The 20,438-nt window shown below is 50.2% G+C and overlaps 1 protein-coding gene across 1 annotated transcript in view; it reads left to right on the top strand.

Annotated features, from left to right (window-relative positions):
• LOC119928291 (aldo-keto reductase family 1 member B7-like) overlaps nt 1-20,438 on the top strand; it is a 39,552-nt gene that overhangs the window by 7,362 nt on the left and 11,752 nt on the right. Inside the window, exons 2-5 of the mRNA XM_038746427.1 lie at nt 5,539-5,639; nt 10,254-10,421; nt 15,452-15,568; nt 16,954-17,031. Coding sequence (XP_038602355.1) covers nt 5,539-5,639; nt 10,254-10,421; nt 15,452-15,568; nt 16,954-17,031 — 464 coding nt within the window. The remainder of the gene's footprint in view (nt 1-5,538; nt 5,640-10,253; nt 10,422-15,451; nt 15,569-16,953; nt 17,032-20,438) is intronic.

Below are 20,438 nucleotides of genomic sequence, written 5' to 3' on the forward strand. Positions count from 1 at the left end.
TTTCATTCATTTATTCATTCACTCATTCAATCATAATTATTGAGTGCTTACTGTGTGCAGAGCACTGGACTAAATGCTTGGGAGAGGACAATAGAACAATAATCAGACATATTCCCCTCCCACAATGAGGTTACAGTCTAGAGGAGAAGTAGCGTGGCTCAGTGAAAAGAGCCCGGGCTTGGGAGCCAAAGGTTCTGGGTTCAAACCCCGGCTCCTCCAATTGTCAGCTGTGTGACTTTGGGCAAATCACTTCACTTCTCTGTGCCTCCATTCCCTCATCTGTAAAATGGTAATGAGGACTGTGAGCCCCCCATGGGACAACCTGATCACCTTGTAACCTCTCCAGTGCTTAGAACAGTGCTTTGCACATAGTAAGCGCTTAATAAATTTGCTTTATGTTTTCGGGAGAAGCAGCGTGACTCAGTGGAAAGAGCACGGGCTTTGGAGTCAAAGGTCATGGGTTCAAATCCCGGCTCTGCCAATTGTCAGCTGTGTGACTTTGGGCAAGTCACTTAACTTCTCTGGGCCTCAGTTACCTCATCTGTAAAATGGGGATGAAGACTGTGAGCCCCCCGTGGGACAACCTGATCACCTTGTAACCTCCCCAGTGCTCAGAACAGTGCTTTGCACATAGTAAGTGCTTAATAAATGTCGTTATTATTATTATTAAATGCTGTCGTTATTATTATTATTATTATTATTATTATTATTATTATTATTATTATTATTATTATTTATTACTGTGCTGGACAAGCTAATCGGCTTCCAAACCTTTGTTTGGAAACAGCACAATCTAGAGGAAAGAGCAGTCTCTCGTTCATTTATTTGTTCACTCATTCAATCATAATTATTGAGCGCTTACTGTGTGCAGAGACTGGACTAAGTGCTTGGGAGAGGACAATAGAACAGTAATCAATAGGGAAGCAGTGCGGCTCAGTGGAAAGAGCCTGGGCTTTGGAGTCAGAGGTCATGGGTTCAAATTCAGGCTCCCCCAATTGTCATCTATGTGACTTTGGGCAAGTCACTTCAATCAATCAATCAATCAATCAAACGTTTTTATTGAGCACTTACTGTGTGCAGAGCACTGTACTAAGTGCTTGGGAAGTACAAGTTGGCAACATATACCTCACTTGTCTGGGCCTCAGTTCCCTCATCTGTAAAATAGGGATGAAAACTGTGAGCCCACTGTGGGACAATCTGATCACCTTGTAACCTCCCCAGGGCTTAGAACAGTGCTTTGCACATAGTATGCACTTAATAAATGCCATTATTATTATTATTATTATTAATCAGACATATTCCCTGCCCACAGTGAGGTTATAGTCTAGAGGAGGAGAGAGACATGAATAGAAATAAATAAATGACGGAGGTGGACATAAGTGGTGTGGGGTTGGAAAGGGGGATGAAGAAGGGAGTGAGTCAGGGCAATGCAGAAGAGAGTGGGAGAAGAGGAAAGGAGGGTGCAGTCAGGGAAGGCCTCTGGGAGGAGGTGGGCCTTCGATAAGGCTTCAATCAATCAATCAATCGTATTTATTGAACGCTTACTGTGTGCAGAGCACTGTACTAAGCGCTTGGGAAGTACAAGTTGGCAACATATAGAGACGGTCCCTACCCAACAGTGGGCTTCAAAGCGGGCGAGAGTGATTGTCTGTGGGATTTGAGGTGGGAGGGCATTTCAGGCCAGAGGCAGGATGTGGGCCAGGGGTCGGCACGGAGACAGGAGAGCTGGAGGCCCAGGGAGTAGGTTGGCATTAGAGGGTTGAAGTAAGAGAGCAGCGAGTTGAGGTAGGAGGGGGCGAGGGGACTGAGGGCTTTAACGCGGATGCTGACTGAGTTTTTGTTTGATGCGGAGGAGGGTGGGCAACCACTGGAAGTTCAGCAATCTAGAGAGACACAGTGTGGGCCAGCCGGGAGAGGAGGAAGAATCTGAGGGGAGCAATCTTGGGGAGCAGTCTAGGGAAAGAGTAATTGGGGGGATGAGCAGCCTTGGGGGAAGCAGTCTTGGAAGATAGGGGTCTGAGGGGAGCAGTCTAGGGGGGACATTCCCAGGCCCGGAATGCCCTCCCTCCGCCCATCTGCCAAGCTAGCTCTCTTCCTCCCTTCAAGGCCCTACTGAGAGCTCACCTCCTCCAGGAGGCCTTCCCAGGCTGAGCCCCTTCCTTCCTCTCCCCCTCGTCCCCCTCTCCATCCCCCCCTTTTTACCTCCTTCCCTTCCCCACAGCACCTCTATATATGTATATGTGATTGTACATATTTATTACTCTATTTATTTATTTATTTATTTTACTTGTACATATCTATTCTATTTATTTTATTTTGTTAGTATGTTGGGTTTTGTTCTCTGTCTCCCCCTTTTAGACTGTGAGCCCACTGTTGGGTAGGGACTGTCTCTATATGTTGCCAACATATACTTCCCAAGCGCTTGGTCCTGTGCTCTGCACACAGTAAGCGCTCAATAAATACGATTGATTGATTGATTGATTGATTGATTCATCATCATCTTCAATCGTATTTATTAAGCGCTTACTGTGTGCAGAGCACTGTACTAAGCGCTTGGGAAGTACAAATTGGCAACATATTGATTGATTGACATAGGCTTGTGGGGAGTAGCTGGCAGGGAGCAGTCTGAGGGGAAGAGTCTGAGGGGAAGAGTCTGAGGGGAGCAGTCTTGGGGGGCCACAGACTGGGGGAGAGCACCCTGGGGGGCAGAGTCTGAGGGGATCATCCTCAGGAGGAGCAGCCTGGGGGAGCAGTCTGTGGGGGAAGAGTCTGAGGGGATTAATTTGGGGGAACAGTCTGGGGGGAGCAGTCTTGGAGGAGGCCTTCCCAGACTGAGCCCCCTTTTTCCTCTCCTCCTCCCCATCCCCCCCCGCCCTACCTCCTTCCTCTCCCCACAGCACCTGTATATATGTTTGTACAGATTTATTACTGTATTGACTTTACTTGCACATATTTACTATTTTATTTATTTTGTTAATGATGTGCATCTAGCTTTAATTCTATTTATTCTGTTGATTTGACACCTGTCCACATGTTTTGTTCTGTTGTCTCTCTCCCCCTTCTAGACTGTGAGCTCGTTGTTGGGTAGGAACCGTCTCTAGATGTTGCCAACTTGTACTTCCCAAGCGCTTAGTGCAGTGCTCCGCGCGCAGTAAGCACTCAATAAATACGATTGAATGAGTGAATGAATGAATGAATGAATGAGAATAGGCTGAAGGGGAGCAGTCTAGGAGGGACAGAGACTGGGGAGGAAGAGTCTGAAGGGAGCAGTCTGGGGGGACACAGGATGGGGGGAGCAGTCTAGGGGGGACACAGGCCTGGGGGGAGCAGGCTGGCGGGAATTGGCTGGGGGGAAGAGTCTGGGGGGAGCAATCGGGGGTGGACAAGCAGTTTAGAAGGAGCAGCCTAGGGGCACACAGCCTGGGGGAGAGCAGCCTCGGGGAAACAATCTGAGGGGAGCAGTCTGGGAGGAAGAGTCTGAGGGGAGCAGTCTGGGGGAGCAGTCTTGGAGGAGAGCAGTCTGAGGGGGAGCAGTCTGGTGGGGGGGGGGGACCCAGCCTGGGGGAGAGCACTCTGCGGGGGAGGGGAAGAGTCTGAGGGGGAGCAGTCTTGGAGGAGAGCAGTCTGAGGGGGAGCAGTGTAAGGGGGACACAGACCTATGGGAGACCACCCTCGGGGGAAGAATCTGAGGAGAGCAGTTTGGGAGGAAGAGTCTGAGGGGAACAGGCTGGGGGGAGAGCACCCTGGGGGGGGAAGGGGAGAAAGTCTAAGGGGGAGCCGTCTGGGGGGGAGCAGTTTGGGGAGCAGTTTGGGGGAGTAGTCCGAGGAGGAGCAGTGTGGGGGGGGGGGCTCAGCCTGGGGGAGAGCAGCCTGGGGGGGGTGAGTCTGAGGGGGAGCAGCCGGGGGGGGGCAGCAGCCTGGGGGGAAGAGTCTGGGGGGAGCAATGTGGGGGGGGCGAGCAGTCTAGAGGGAGCAGTCTCAGGGGTAGCAGTCTATGGGGGACCTAGCCTGGGGGAGAGCACCCTGGGGGAAAGAGTCTGAGGGAGAGCAGTGTAGGGGGGGACCCAGCCAGGAGGAGAGCACCCTGGGGGGAAGAGTCTGAGGGGGAGCAGTCTCGGGGGAGAAGTTTGGGGGAGCAATCTGAGGGGGAGCAGTCTGAAGGGGAGCAGTGTAGGGGGACCCCAGCCTGGGGGAGAGCACCCTGGGGGGAAAGAGTCTGAGGGGGAGCAGTCTGGGTTGAGGAGCTTGGAGGAGCAGTCTTGGGGGAGCAGTCTGAGGAGGAGCAGTGTAGGGGGGACCCCAGCCTGGGGGAGAGCAGCCTGGGGGGGAAGAGTCTGAGGGGGAACAGTCTGGAGGAGCTGTCTGAGGGGGAGCAGACTGAGGGGAAGCCAGTGTAGGGGAGACCCCAGCCTGGGGGAGAGCAGCCTGGGAGGAAGAGTCTGAGGGGGAGCAGTCTGGGGGAGCAGTCTTTGGGGGGCAGTCTGGGGGGAGCAGTCTGAGGGGGAGCAGTCTGAGGAGGAGAAGTTTGGGAGAGCAGTCTGGGGGGAGAAGTCTGGGGGGAGCAGTATAAGGGAGCAGTCTTGGGGGCACAGTCTGAGGGGGAGAAGTTTGGGGGAGCAGTCTGGGGGGAGCAGTCTGGGGGGAGCAGTTTGAGGGAGCAGTCTTGGGGAGGTGTCTGAGGGGGAGCAGTCTGAGGGGAAGCAGTGTAGGGGGGGGCCCCAGCCTGAGGGAGAGCAGCCTGGGGGGAAGAGTCTGAGGGGGAGCAGTCTGGGGAAGCAGTCTGAGGGGGAGCAGTCTGAGGGGAGCAGTCTGAGGGAGCAGTCTTGGGGGAGCTGTCTGATGGGGAGCAGTGTAGGGGGGACCCCAGCCTTGGGGAGAACAGCCTGGGGGGGAAGAGTCTGAGGGGGAGCAGTCTGGGGAAGCAGTTTGGGGGAGCAGTCTGAGGGGGAGCAGTCTGAGGGGAGCAGTCTGAGGGAGCAGTCTTGGGGGAGCAGTCTGAGGAGGAGCAGTGTAGGGGGGCCCCAGCCTGGGGGAGAGCAGCCTGGGGGGAAGAGTCTGAGGGGGAGCAGTCTGGGGGAGCAGTCTGAGGGGGAGCAGTCTGAGGGGGAGCAGTCTGAGGGGGAGCAGTTTGGGGGAGCAGTCTGGGGGAGCAGTCTGGGGGAGCCGTCTGAGGGGGAGCAGTGTAGGGGGGCCCCAGCCAGGGGGAGGGCAACCTCGGGGGAAGAGTCTGAAGGGGAGCAACCTGGAGAGGACCAGCTCTCCCCACACTCCTCCCCTCCCCCAGCGAAACCTCCACTTCACCCCCCCCCCCCCAAAAAAAGGATGAAGGGCGTAGAGCTGCCGACTGGGCTGTGCAGGGGGAGAAGGAAAGGGGGAAGGGTGGGTTTCCCCTGTGGGGCTCCTCCCCTTTCTTCCCCTCCCCCGGGAGGCGCGGCGCCCCTTCAATAGCCGGAGCGTCCTGGGCGCCTTCCGTCAGCGCTCAGTCCAGTGCCTGGCACGTAGTAAGCGCCTAAGCAATAGGCTGGTAATTGTCCCGAGCGGTGCCGGCCTCCCCGCCTCCGTCCGGGGCCCTGGCCGCCCCCACCGTCCGCCTGCTGTCCGGGGCCTCGATGCCCCTCCTCGGCCTGGGCACCTGGGCGGTAAGACCACCCACCCCCACGCCCTCCGGGACCCCCACACTCTCTCTTTATCCCGCAGCCTCCTCCTCCACGCAGCCTCCTCCCTGCAGCCTCCCCCTGCCCGCAGCCTCCTCCCTGCCAACCTCCTCCACGCAGCCTTCTTCCCTGCAGCCTCCTCCTCCACGCAGCCTCCTCCCTGCAGCCTCCCCCTTCCCGCAGCCTCCTCCCTGCCAACCTCCTCCACGCAGCCTTCTTCCCTGCAGCCTCCTCCTCCACGCAGCCTCCCCAGCAGGGGCGGGATCGGGGACGGGGGAAAAACCGGGGTGAGACCCGGCGACACCCAAGTAAATACTCTCTGCCTCTGCTGTCTGCCTCTGTCTCTGTCTCTGCCCATCTCTGTCCGCCCCGCTGTCCATCTCTGTCCATCTCTGCCCATCTCTGTCCGCCCCTGTCCATCTCTACACTCACTCCCTCGGTGACCTCATTCGCTCCCACGGCTTCCACTCTCATCTCTCCGCTGATGACACCCAGATCTCCATCTCTGCCCCTGCTCTCTCCCCCTCTCTCCAGGCTGGCATCTCCTCCTGCCTTCAGGACATCTCCATCTGGATGTCTGCCCGCCACCTAAAACTCAACATGGCCAAGACTGAACTCCTTGTCTTCCCTCCCAAACCCTGCCCTCTCCCTGACTTTCCCATCTCTGTTGACGGCACTATCATCATCATCATCATCAATCGTATTTATTGAGTGCTTACTATGTGCAGAGCACTGTACTAAGCGCTTGGGAAGTACAAATTGGCAACATCTAGAGACAGTCCCTACCCAACAGTAGGCTCACAGTCTAAAAGGGGGAGACAGAGAACAAAACCAAACATGCTAACAAAATAAAATAAATAGAATAGCTATGTACAAATAAAATAAATAAATAAATAAATAAATAAATAGAGTAATTAATATGTACAAACATATATCCATATATACAGGTGCTGTGGGGAAGGGAAGGAGGTAAGATGGGGGGATGGAGGGGGGACGAGGGGGAGAGGAAGGAAGGGGCTCAGTCTGGGAAGGCCTCCTGGAGGAGGTGAGCTCTCAGCAGGGCCTTGAAGGGAGGAAGAGAGCTAGCTTGGCGGAGGGGCAGAGGGATTGGGGGCATTCCAGGCCCGGGGGAGGATGTGGGCCGGGGGTCGATGGCGGGACAGGCGAGAGCAAGGTACGGTGAGGAGATCCGCGGTGGCAGAGGAACGAAGGGTGCGGACTGGGCTGTAGAAGGAGAGAAGGGAGGTGAGGGAGGAGGGGGCCATGGGTTGGATGGACAGCCTTGAAGCCCAGGGTGAGGAGTTTCTGCCTGATGCGCAGATTGATTGGTAGCCACTGGAGATTTTTGAGGAGGGGAGTAACATGCCCAGAGCGTTTCTGGACAAAGATAATCCGGGCAGCAGTATGAAGTATGGATTGAAGTGGAGAGAGACACGAGGATGGGAGATCAGAGAGAAGGCTGATGCACTACCATCCTTCCCGTCTCACAAGCCCGCATCCTTGGTGTCATCCTCGACTCCGCTCTCTCCTTCACCCCTCACATCCAAGCCGTAACCAAAGCCTGCCGGTCTCAGCTCCGCACCATTGCCAAGATCCACCCTTTCCTCTCCATCCAAACCCCTACCCTGCTCGTTCAAGCTCCCATCCTATCCCATCAGGACTACTGCGTCAGCAAACTCTCTGATCTCCCATCTTCGTGTCTCTCCCCACTTCAATCCATACTTCACGCTGCTGCCCGGATTGTCTTTGTCCAGAAACGCTCTGGGCATGTTACTCCCCTCCTCAAAAATCTCCAGTGGCTCCCAATCAATCTGCGCATCAGGCAGAAACTCCTCCCCCTGGGCTTCCAGGCTGTCCATCCATCCATCCATCCACCCATCCCCTGGCCCCCTCCTCCCTCCCCTCCCTTCTGTCCTTCTCCAGCCCAGCCCGCACCCTCCGCTCCTCCGCCGCTAATCTCCTCACCGTTAGGCCTCTTTCTCGCCTGTCCCGCCATCGACCCCCGGCCCGCGTCCTCCCCCGGGCCTGGAATGGCCTCCCTCTGCCCATCCGCCAAGCACACTCTCTTCCTCCCTTCAAGGCCCTACTGAGAGCTCACCTCCTCCAGGAGGCCTTCCCACACTGAGCCCCTTCCTTCCTCTCCCCCTCGTCTTACCTCCTACCCTTCCCCACAGCACCTGTATATATGTATATATGTTTGTACATATTTATTACTCTACTTATTTATTTATTTATTTATTTACTTGTACATATCTATTCTATTTATTTTATTTTGATTAATATGTTTGGTTTTGTTCTCTGTCTCCCCCTTCTAGACTGTGAGCCCACTGTTGGGTAGGGACTGTCTCTATATGTTGCCAACTTGTACTTCCCAAGCGCTTAGTACAGTGCTCTGCACACAGTAAGCACTCAATAAATACGATTGATTGATTGATCTCTGCCCATCTCTGCCCAACTCTCTCCACCTCTAATCCCGGCTCCACCACTTATCAGTGACTTTGGACAAGTCACTTCTCTAGGCCTCAGTGACCTCATCTGTAAAATGGGGATAAAGACTGTGAGCCCCACAGGGGACAACCTATCTTGTATCTCCCCCAGCACTTAGAACAGTGCTTGGCACATAGTAAGCGCTTAACAAATACCATCATCATCATCACCTCTACCCATCTTTGCCCATCTCTGTCCATCTCTGTCCACCTCTGCTCATCTCTGCCCATCTCTCTTCACCCCTAATCCCGGCTCCGCCACTTATCAGCTGTGTGACTTTGGACAAGTCACGTCTCTGGGCCTCAGTGACCTCATCTGTAAAATGGGGGTGAAGACTGTGAGCCCCACATGGGGCAACCTGACTATCTTGTACTTTGGGCAAGTCACTTCACTTCTCTGGGCCTCAGTTCCCTCATCTGTAAAATGGGGATGAAGACTGTGAGCCCCACGTGGGACGGGGACCGTGACCAATCTGATTAACTTGCATCTACCCCAGAGCTTCGAAAAGTGCTTGACACATAGTTAGCGCTTAACAAATACTATTATTATTATTATATAGTAGAGTAAATTGAGATGGAGAGAGCTGAGAGCTGAGAGAGCCATGGGGGAAGTGCCCGGCCCGCTTGTCTACCCTTTCGGTAGCGATGGAGGGTATATCTCAAAGCCCTACTGAAAGCTCACCTCCTCCAAGAGGCCTTCCCAGATTGAGCCCCCTTTTCCCTCTCCTCCTCCCCATCCCCTCGCCCTACCTCCTTTCCCTCCCCACAGCACTTTTGTATATGTTTGTGCAGATTTATCACTCTATTTTACTTGTACATATTTACTATTCTATTTATCTTTTTAATGATGTGCATTTAGCTTCTACTTGTTCTGACGACTTGACCCCTGTCTGTCTACATGTTTTGTTTTGTTGTCTGTCTCCCCCTTCTAGACTGTGAGTCCATTGTTGGGTAGGGACCGTCTCTATATGTTGCCAACTTGTACTTCCCAAGCGCTTAGTACAGTGCTCTGCACACAGTAAGCACTCAATAAATACGATTGATTGATTGACTCTCCCCCTATACCACCACCAAGAGCACGGGCCCGGAGTTAGTCGGCGGCCTAGATCGGGGGTTCATTCATTCATTCATTCATTCATTCATTCATTCATTCATTCAATCGTATTTATTGAGCGCTTACTGTGTAGAGAGCACTGGACTAGGCGCTTGGGAAGTACAAATCGGCAACTTATTCATTCAATCCCATTTATTGAGCGCTTACTGTGTAGAGAGCACTGGACTGGGTGCTTGGGAAGTACAAATTGGTAACTTATACAGACGGTCCCTACCCAACAACAGGCTCACAGTCTATAACTATAAATCTATTTATTCTGATGGTATTGATGCCTGTCTACTTGTTTTTTGTTGTCTGTCACCCCCTTCTAGACAGTGAGCCTGTTGTTGGGTAGGGACTGTCTCTATATGTTGCCGATTTGCACTTTTTTAAAGCATTTATTAAGCACTTACTATGTGCAAAGCACTGTTCTAAGCGCTGGGGAGGTTACAAGGTCATCAGGTTGTCCCACGGGGGTCTCACAGTCATTCATTCATTCAGTCAGTCAAATTTATTGAGCACTTACTGTGTGCAGAGCACTGTACTAAGCGCTTGGGAAGTACAAGTTGGCAACATATAGAGACGGTCCCTACCCAACAACGGGCTCACAGGCTAGAAGGGGGAGACAGAGAACAAAACCAAACATGTGGACAAGTGTCAAGTCATCAGAACAAATAGAATTGAAGCTAAATGCATGATAAATACGATTGAATGAATGAATAGAAGGGGGAGACAGACGCATGCTTCTTAATAATAATGATTATGGCATTTGTTAAGCGCTTACTATGTGCAAAGCACTGTTTTAAGCACTGGGGAGGATACAAGGTGATCAGATTGTCCCAAGCGGGGCTCACAGTCTTCATCCCCATTTTCCAGATGAGGTCACTGAGGCCCGGAGAAGTGAAATGACTTGCCCAAAGTCACACAGCTGACAATTGGTGGAGCCGGGATTTGAACCCATGACCTCTGACTCCCAAGCCTGGGCTCTTTCCACTGAGCCAGGCTTCTTCCCTCCCCCAGTGCCCTCCGGGGGTCATCCAGAAGGCGGTGGACGTGGCCCTGGACCATGGCTACCGGCACTTTGACTGCGCCTATTTTTACCAAAACGAGGAGGCCGTCGGAGAGGTCGTCCGCAGGAGAATCAAGGAGCGGGGCGTGAGGCGGGAAGACCTATTTATTGTGAGCAAGGTGAGTGATGATGACTACCCCCTGGGTGATCAATCTTTCCATCGTATTTCTTGAGCGCGCTTGGGAGAGGACGATGTAGCACTATAACAATAATAATAATGATGATGATGGCATTTAATAATAATAATAATAATGATGGCATCTGTTAGGCGCTTACTATTTGCAAAGCACTGTTCTAAGTGCTGGGGGGAATACAAGGTGATCAGATTGTCCCACGTGGGGCTCACAGTCTTCATCCCCATTTTACAGATGAGGGAACTGAGGCTCAGAGAAGTATCTTACCTCCTTCCCTTCCCCACAGCACCTGTATATATGTATATATGTTTGTACAGATTTATTACTCTATTTATTTATTTATTTATTTTTCTTGTACATATCTATTCTATTTATTTTATTTTGTTAGTATGTTTGGTTCTGTTGTCTGTCTCCCCCTTCTAGACTGTGAGCCCACTGTTGGGTAGGGACCGACTCTATATGTTGCCAACTTGTACTTCCCAAGCGTTTAGTACAGTGCTCTGCACACAGTAAGCGCTCAATAAATTCGATTGATGATGATGATGAAGTGACTTGCCCAAGGTCACACAGCAGATATGTGGCAGAGCCGGGATTAGAACCCATGACCTCTGACTCCCATGCCCCAGCTCTTTCCACTGAGCCACGCTGCTTCTCATGCCGAGCACTTAAAAAATGCCATTCTTCTTCTTCTTCTTCTTCTTCTTCTTCTTCTTCTTCTTCTTCTTCTTCTTCTTCTTCTTCTTCTTCTTCTTCTTCTTCTTCTTCTTCTTTCTTCTTCTTCTTTCATCTTCTTCTTCTTCTTCTCTTCTTCTTCTTCTTCTCTTCTTCTTCTTTCTTCTTCTTCTTTTTTCCTCTTCTTTTCTTCTTCTTCTTCTTCTTCTTCTTCTTCTTCTTCTTCTTCTTCTTCTTCTTCTTCTTCTTCTTCTTTTCTTCTTTTTTTTTTCTTCTTCTTCTTCTTCTTCTTCTCCAAGCCCTGTTTTAGAGAAGCAGCATGGCTCAGTGGAAAGAGCCTAGGCTTGGGAGTCAGAGGTCATGGGTTCTAATCCCACTTCCGCCACATGTCTGCTGTGTGACCTTGGGCAAGTCACTTAACTTTTCTGAGCCTCAGTTCCCTCATCTGTAAAATGGGGATGAAGACTGTGAGCCCCCCGTGGGGCAACCTGATCACCTTGTAACCTCCCCAGTGCTTAGAACAGTGCTTCGCACATAGTAAGCGCTTAACAGATGCCATTATCATTATTATTCTAAGTGCTGGGATAGTTACAAGGTAATCAGTTTGTCCCACATGGGGCTCACCATCTTAATCCCCATTTTACAGATGAGGTAACTGAGGCCCAGAGAAGTGAAGCGACTTGCCCAAAGTCACACAGCTGACAAGTGGCAGAGCCGGGATTAGAACCCACGACCTCTGACACCCAAGCCCGGGCTCGACAGAGTAGGTAGACAGTTTCCCTGCCCACAAGGAGCTGAAGGTCTAGAGGGGGAGACAGATAATAATAATAATAGTAATAATGATGGCATTTGTTAAGTGCTTACTATGTGCAAAGCACTGTTCTAAGTGCTGGAGGGGATACAAGGTGATCAGGTTTTCCCACGTGGGGCTCACAGTCTTCATCCCCATTTTACAGATGAGGTAACTGAGGCCCAGAGAAGTTAAGCGACTTGCCCAAAGTCACACAGGTGACAAGTGGCGGAGCTGGGATTCGAACCCATGACCTCTGGCTCCCAAGCCGGTGCTCTTTCCACTGAGCCACGCTGCTTCTCTAATGTGAATATGTAAATAGAAATAGATAAATGAGAGATATGGACCTAAGGGCTGTGGGGCTGAGCGAGGGGGGAATGAAGGGAGCAAATCCAAGTGTAAATCCAAGCGAAGCAGTGTGGCTCAGTGGAAAGAGCCCGGGCTTTGGAGGCAGAGGTCATGGGTTCAAATCCCAGCTCCGCCAACTGTCAGTTGTGTGACTTTGGGCAAATCACTCAATTTCTCTGTGCCTCAGTTCCCTCATCTGGAAAATGGGGATGAAGACTGTGAGCCCCCCGTGGGGCAACCTGATCACCTTGTAACCTCCCCAGTGCTTAGAACAGTGGTTTGCACATAGTAAGCGCTTAATAAATGCCATTATTATTATTAAATTATGCTTCTCATAATATGTCACCAACTTGTACTTCCCAAGCGCTTAGTACAGTGCTCTGCACACAGTAAGCGCTCAATAAATATGAATGAATGAATGAATGAATGATAATTATGGTATTTGGTAAATGCTTACTATGTGCCAAGCACTGTTCTAAGCTCTGGGGGAGATACGAAGTAATTGAATTTTTCCACGTGAGGCTCACAGTCTTTACCCCCATTTTACAGATGAGGGAACTAAGGCACAGAGAAGTGAAGTGGCTTGCCCAAGGTCATGCAACAGACAAGTGGCAGAGGCGGGATTAGAACCCACATCCTCTGACTCCCAAGCCTGGGCTCTTTCCACTAAGCCACACGGTATTTGTTAAGCGCTTACTATGTGCCCAGCACTGTTCTAAGCGCTGGGAAGGATACAAGGTGATCAGGTTGTCCCGCGTGGGGCTCACGGTCTTCATCCCCATTTTACAGATGAGGTCACTGAGAGGCACAGAGAAGTGAAGCGGTCCCACGTCAGGCTCCAGTTCTGTGTGACTTTGGGCCGGCCACTTCACTTCTCTGTGCCTCAGTTCCCTCATCTATAAAATGGGGATTCATCATCATCAATCGTATTTATTGAGCGCTTACTGTGTGCAGAGCACTGTACTAAGCGCTTGGGAAGTACAAGTTGGCAACAAATTAAGAGTAAGCCCCCGTGGGACAACCTGATCACCTTGTATCTTCCTCAGCGCTTAGAACAGTGCTTGGCACATAGTCAGCGCTTAACAAATGCCATCGTTATTATTAGTAACTGCCTACTTGTTTTGAGTTGTTGTCCGTCTCCCCCTTCTAGACTGTGAGCCCGTTGTTGGGTAGGGACCGTCTCTATCAAATAATAATAATAATAATAATAAAGGCATTTACTAAGCGCTTACTATGAGCAAAGCACTGTTCTAAGCGCTGGGGAAGTTACAAGGTGATCAGGTTGTCCCACGGGGGGCTCACAGTCTTCATCCCCATTTTACAGTTGAGTTAACTGAGGCACAGAGAAGTTAAGTTGCTTGCCCAAAGTCACACAGCTGACAAGTGGCGGAACTAGGATTTGAACCCATGACCTCTGACTCCATAGCCCGTGCTCTTTCCACTGAGCCATGCTGCTTCTCTAATCCCAGCTCTGCCACTTGTCAGCTGTGTGACCTTGGTCAAGCCACTTCACTTCTCTGGGCCTCAGTTCCCTCATCTATCAAATGGGGATGAAGACTGTGAGCCCCCCCGGTGGGACATCCTGACCACCTTGTATCTCCCCCAGCGCTTAGAACAGTGCTTCGCACACAGTAAGCACTTAACAAATGCCATCAATAATGGAATTTATTAAGTACTTACTATGTGCAAAGCACTGTTCTAATCGTTATTATTATTATTATCTGTTGCCGATTTGGACTTCCCAAGCGCTTACCCACTGTTGGGTAGGGACCGTCTCTATATGTTGCCAACTTGTACTTCCCAAGCGCTTAGTACAGTGCTCTGCACACAGTAAGCGCTTAATAAATACGATTGATTGATTGATCGATTACTCCACTGCTCTGCACACAGCAAGTGCTTAATCAATCCTATTTATTGAGCGCTTACTGTGTGCAGAGCACTGGACTAAGCACTTGGGAAGTACAAGTCGGCAACGTATAGAGACGGTCCCTACCCAATTCATTCATTCATTCATTCATTCATTCATTCATTCATTCAGTCGTATTAATCAATCAATCAATTGTATTTATTGAGCACTTACTGTGTGCAGAGCATTGTACTAAGCGCTTGGGAAGTACAAGTTGGCAACATATAGAGACGGTCCCTACCCAACAGTGGGCTCACAGTCTAGAAGATAAATTAATAAATCCTAGACGGTGAGCCCGCTGTTAGGTAGGGACCGTCTCTATATGTGGCCAACTTGCACTTCCGAAGTGCTTAGTCCAGTGCTCTGCACACAGTAAGCACTCAGTAAATATGATTAAATGAATGAATAAATGAATAAATACAACTGAATTGAATTAATCCCCATTTTCCCTAGGAGGTAACCGAGGCCCAGAGAAGTTAAGTGGCTTGCCTGCGCCAGGGAGGGACTGGCTCTCTGCGGGTGGGGGTCGCGGTCAAAGGGTGGGAATCAATCAATCAATCAATCGTATTTATTGAGCGCTTTCTGGGGGCAGAGCACTGGACTAAGCGCTTGGGAAGTACAAGTAGGCAACATATAGAGACAGTCCCTACCCAACAGTGGGCTCGCAGTCTAAAAGATAATAATGGTATTTATTAAGCACTTACTATATGCAAAACACTGGACTAAGCGCTTGGGAAGTACAAGTTGGCAACATATAGAGACAGTCCCTACCCAACAGTGGGCTCGCAGTCTGAAAGATAATAATGGTATTTATTAAGCACTTACTATATGCAAAACACTGGACTAAGCGCTTGGGAAGTACAAGTTGGCAACATATAGAGACAGTCCCTACCCAACAGGGGGCTCGCAGTCTAAAAGATAATAATGGTATTTATTAAGCGCTTACTATATGCAAAGCACTGTACTAAGCGCTTGGGAAGTACAAGTTGGCAACATATAGAGACGGTCCCTACCCAACAGTGGGCTCGCAGTCTAAAAGATAATAATGGTATTTATTAAGCACTTACCATATGCAAAGCACTGTTCTAAGCCCTGGGGAGGTTACAAGGTGATCAGGTGGTCCCACTGAGGTAACTGAGGCCCAGAGAAGTTAAGTGACTGCCCAAAGTCACACAGCTGACAATTGGCAGAGGTGGGATTTGAACCCATGACCTCGGACTCCAAAGCCCGGGCTCTTTCCACTGAGCCACGCTGGTTCGACCAAGCTCTTCCGCCCACCCCCCCGGCTCTTCCGCGCAGCTTTGGAACATCTTTCACGACCCCGGGGACGTGAGGCCGGCCTTCCTCAGCTCCCTGCGGAGCTGGAAGTTGGACCACCTTGACCTCTACTTGATGCACTCTCCCATGGCCTTCCAGGTACCGGGGTCCCGGGGGGTCTGGGGATGGGGGGCACGCGCGGGACGGGGCCAGGGGGACGGCGGCGGACGGCTGGGCGGGCACCGGCTTTCTTGGCCCTAGAGAAGCAGCGTGGCTCAGTGGAACGAGCCCGGGCTTGGGAGTCAGAGGTCAGGGGTTCGAATCCCAGCTCCACCACTTGTCAGCTGTGTGACTTTGGGCAAGTCACTTCTCTGGGCCTCAGTGACCTCATCTGGAAAATGAGGATTAATAATAATAATAATAATGGCATTTCTGTGAGCCCACTGTTGGGTAGGGACTGTCTCTATATGTTGCCAACTTGGACTTCCCAAGCGCTTAGTCCAGTGCTCTGCACACAGTAAGCGGTCAATAAATACGATTGATGATGATGATGATGATGATGATGATATGTTGCCAACTTGGACTTCCCAAGTGCTTAGTACAGTGCTCTGCACACAGTAAGCGCTCAATAAATACGATTGATTGATTGATTGACTAAGCACTTACTATGTGCAAAGCACCGTTCTAAGTGCTGGGGAGGTTACAAGGTGATCAGGTGGTCCCACTTGGGGCTCACAGTCTTCATCCCCATTTTACAGATGAGGTAACTGAGGCCCAGAGAAGTGAAGTGACTTGCCCAAAGTCACACAGCTGACAGTTGGCAGAGCGGGGATTAGAACCCATGACCTCTGACTCCAAAGCCCAGGCTCTTTCCACTGAGCCACGCTGCTTCTCTAATAATGGCATTTATTAAGCGCTTACTATGTGCAAAGCACTGTTCTAAGCGCTGGGGTAGATGCAAGGTAATCAGGTTGTCCCACGTGGGACTCACAGTCTTCATCCCCATTTTACAGATGAGGGAACTGAGGCCCAGAGAAGTGAAGTGACTTGCCCAAAGTCACACAGCTGACAAGTGGCAGAGCGGGGATTTGAACCCACGACCTCTGACTCCAAAGCCTGTGCTCTTACCACTGAGCCACGCTGCTGAGAAGTAAGGGTAAGAAGCAGCATGGCTTAATGGAGAGAGCCCGGGCTTGGGAGTCAAAGGTCATGGGTTCAAATCCCTGCTCCACCAATTGTCCGCTGTGTGACTCTGGGCAAGTCACTTCACTTCCCTGGGCCTCAGTGACCTCATCTGGAAAATGGGGATGAAGACTGTGAGCCCCCCGTGGGACAACCTGATCACCTTGTAACTTCCCCAGCGCTTAGAACGGTGCTTTGCACATAGGAAGCGCTTAACAAATGCCGTCATTATTATTCGTATTATTATTATTGGCCTCCACAGCCAGGCTGAGGTGGCCAGACAGTAAGCTCCGTCCCCCTCATCGCTCCTCGTGATGGAGGTCATCCCTCGCCCTGACCTCTGACGCCTCTTCCCTCCCCAGAACCGCGGTGGAGAGCTGCTGCCCCTGAAAAATGGGCTGAGACTGCAGGCCGACGTCGATTACCTGGACACGTGGAAGGTGAGGCCCGGAGGGCCTGCTGTCCCCTCTCCTCCTGCTCGAACACAGGCCCGGGGCTGAAGGAGCCAGCGGATTCCCCAGTCCACTCTCATTCATTCTATCGCATTGATGGAGCGCTAACTGTGTGCAGAGCACTGTACTAAGCGCTTGGGAAGTACAAGTCGGCAACAGAGAGAGACGGTCCCTACCCGACAACGGGCTCACGGTCTAGAAGCAGCGTGGCTCAGTGGAAAGAGCCCGGGCTTTGGAGTCAGGGTTCATCGGTTTGAATCCCGGCTCCACCAATTAATCAATCAATCAATCATATTTATTGAACACTTACTGTGTGCAGAGCACTGGACTAAGCGCTTGGGAAGTCCAAGTTGGCAACATATAGAGACAGTCCCTACCCAACAGTGGGCTCACAGTCTAGAAGGGGGAGACAGAGAACAAAACCAAACATATTAACAAAGTAAAATAAATAGAATAGATATGTACAAGTAAAATAAATAAATGAATAGAGTAATAAATATGTACAAACATATATCCATATATACAGGTGCTGTGGGGAAGGGAAGGAGGTAAGATGGGGGGATGGAGAGGGGACGAGGGGGAGAGGAAGGAGGGGGCTGAGTGTGGGAAGGCCTCCTGGAGGAGGTGAGCTCTCAGTAGGGCCCCGAAGGGAGGAAGAGAGCTAGCTTGGTGGATAATGATAATAATAATAATAATAATGGCATTTGTTAAGTGCTTACTATGTGCAAAGCACTGTTCTAAGTGCTGGGGGAGGGGATACAAGATGATTAAGTTGTCCCACATGGGGCTCACAGTCTTAATCCCCATTTTACAGATGAGGTAACTGAGGCTCAGAGAAGTTAAGCGACTTGCCCAAAGTCACACAACAGACAGTGGTGGAGCCGGGATTCGAACCCATGACCTCTGACTCCAAAGCCCGGGCTCTTTCCATTGAGCCACGCTGCTTCTCTGCCATGCTGCCAATTGTCAGCTGGGTGACTTCGGGCAAGTCGCTTCACTTCTCTGTGCTTCAGTTCCCTCATCTGGCAAATAGGGATTAAGACTGTGAGCCCCCCGTGGGACAACCTGATCACCTTGTAACCTCCCCAGCGCTTAGAACAGTGCTGTGCACATAGTAAGCGCTTAATAAATGCCATTATTATTATTATTATTATAGAAGGGGGAGACAGACAACAAAACAAAACAAGTAGACAGGTATTAGTACCAGTATCAGGAGAGAAGCAGCGTGGCTCAGTGGATTTGGGAGTCAGAGGACGTGGGTTCTAATTCCAGCTCCGCCACTTGTCTGCTGTGTGACCTTGGGCAAGCCACTTCACTTCTCTGTGACTCCGTTACCCCATCTGTAAAATGGGGATTAATAATAATAATAATATTGGCATTTGTTAAGCACTTACTATATGTCAAGCACTGTGGGGGATACAAGGTAATCAGGGGCTCACAGTTTTAATCTCCATTTTACAGATGAGGTAACTGAGGCTCAGACAAATTAAGTGACTTGCCCCAACTCACACAACTGGCAAGTGGTGGAACCGGGATTCAAACCCATGACCTCTGACTCCAAAGCCCGGGCTCTTTCCACTGAGCCACGCTGCTTCTCTATGACTAAGACTTTTAAACTGTGAGCCCACTGTTGGGTAGGGACTGTCTCTATATGTTGCCAACTTGTACTTCCCAAGCGCTTAGTACAGTGCTCTGCACACAGTAAGGGCTCAATAAATACGATTGATTGATTGATTGATTAAGACAGTAAACCCCAGTAGTACAACCAGATTATCTTGTTTCTACTCCAGCGCTTAGAACAGTGCATGGCACAGAGTAAGTGCTTAACAAATACCATTATTATTATTATTATAGACCCCAAGCGTGGGAGTCAGAAGGTCCTGGGTTCTACTCCCAGCTCTGCCACTTGTCTGCTGTGTGACTTGGGCAAGTCACTTTACTTCTCTGTGCCTCAGTTCCCTCATCTGGAAAATGAGGATTGAGACCTTGAGCCCCACGGGGGACAAGGGACTGGGCCCAGCCTGATTTGCTTATATCCACCCCTGTGCCTGGCACATAGTAAGCGCTTAACCAATACCACACTGTTTTTTATTGTTATTATTATTATTATTACAAGCAAATTGAGTCAATCAATCAATCGTATTTATTGAGTGCTTACTGTGTGCAGAGCACTGTACTAAGCGCTTGGGAAGTACAAGTTGGCAACATATAGAGACAGTCCCTGTCCCATATAGGGCTCACAGTCTTGATCCCCATTTTCCAGAGAAGCAGCGTGGCTCAGTGGCTTAGAGCACCGTACTAAGCGCTTGGGAAGTACAAGTTGGAAATATATACAGTCTTCTAGTCTGTGAGCCCGCTGTTGGGTAGGGACTGTCTCTATATATTGCCAACATGTACTTCCTAAGCGCTTAGTACAGTGCTCTGCACACAGTAAGCGCTCAATAAACACGATTGAATGAATGAACAGTGGGTTCACAGTCTAGAAGACTAGACTGCACATAGAAAGCACTTAACAAATACCATTATTATTATTATTATTATTATTATTATTATTATTATTATTGTTCTTGTTGTCTGTCTCCCCCTTCTAGATGGTGAGCCTGTTGTGGGGTAGGGACCGTCTCTATATGTTGCCAACTTGTACTTCCCAAGCGCCTAGTACAGTGCTCTGCACACAGTAAGCGCTCGATAAATACGATTGAATGAATGAACAGTGGGTTCACAGTCTCGTAGACTAGACTACACATAGTAAGCGCTTAACAAATACCATTATTATTATTATTGTTGTTGTTGTTGTTGTTGTTGTTGTTGTTGTCTGTCTCCCCCTTCTAGACAGTGAGCCCGCTGTGGGGTAGGGACCATCTCTGTATGTTGCCAACTTGTACTTCCCAAGCGCTTAGTACAGTGTTCTGCACACAGTAAGTGCTCAATAAATACTAATGAACAGTGGGCTCACAGTCTAGAAGACTAGACTGCTCATAGTAAGCGCTTAACAAATACCATTATTATTATTATTATTATTATTGTTATTATTATTGTTGTTATTGTCTGTCTCGCCCTTCTAGAAAGTGAGCCCATTGTGGGGTAGGGACCGTCTCTATATGTTGCCAACTTGTACTTCCCAAGTGCTTAGTCCAGTGCTCTGCACACAGTAAGCGCTCAAGAAATACAATTGAATGAGTGAACAGCGGGTTCACAGTCTAGTAGACTAGACTGCACATAGTAAGCGCTTAACAAATACCATTATTATTATTATTATTATTATTATTGTTGTTGTCCGTCTCCCCCTTCTAGACGGTGAGCCTGTTGTCGGGTGGGGACCCTCTCTAGATGTTGCCCACCTGTACCTCCCAAGCACTTAGTCCAGTGCTCGGCACACAGGAAGCGCTCAATAA

This window comes from Tachyglossus aculeatus, chromosome 5 (genome assembly GCF_015852505.1).
Source record: "Tachyglossus aculeatus isolate mTacAcu1 chromosome 5, mTacAcu1.pri, whole genome shotgun sequence".
Classification (NCBI taxonomy): Eukaryota; Metazoa; Chordata; class Mammalia; order Monotremata; family Tachyglossidae; genus Tachyglossus; species Tachyglossus aculeatus.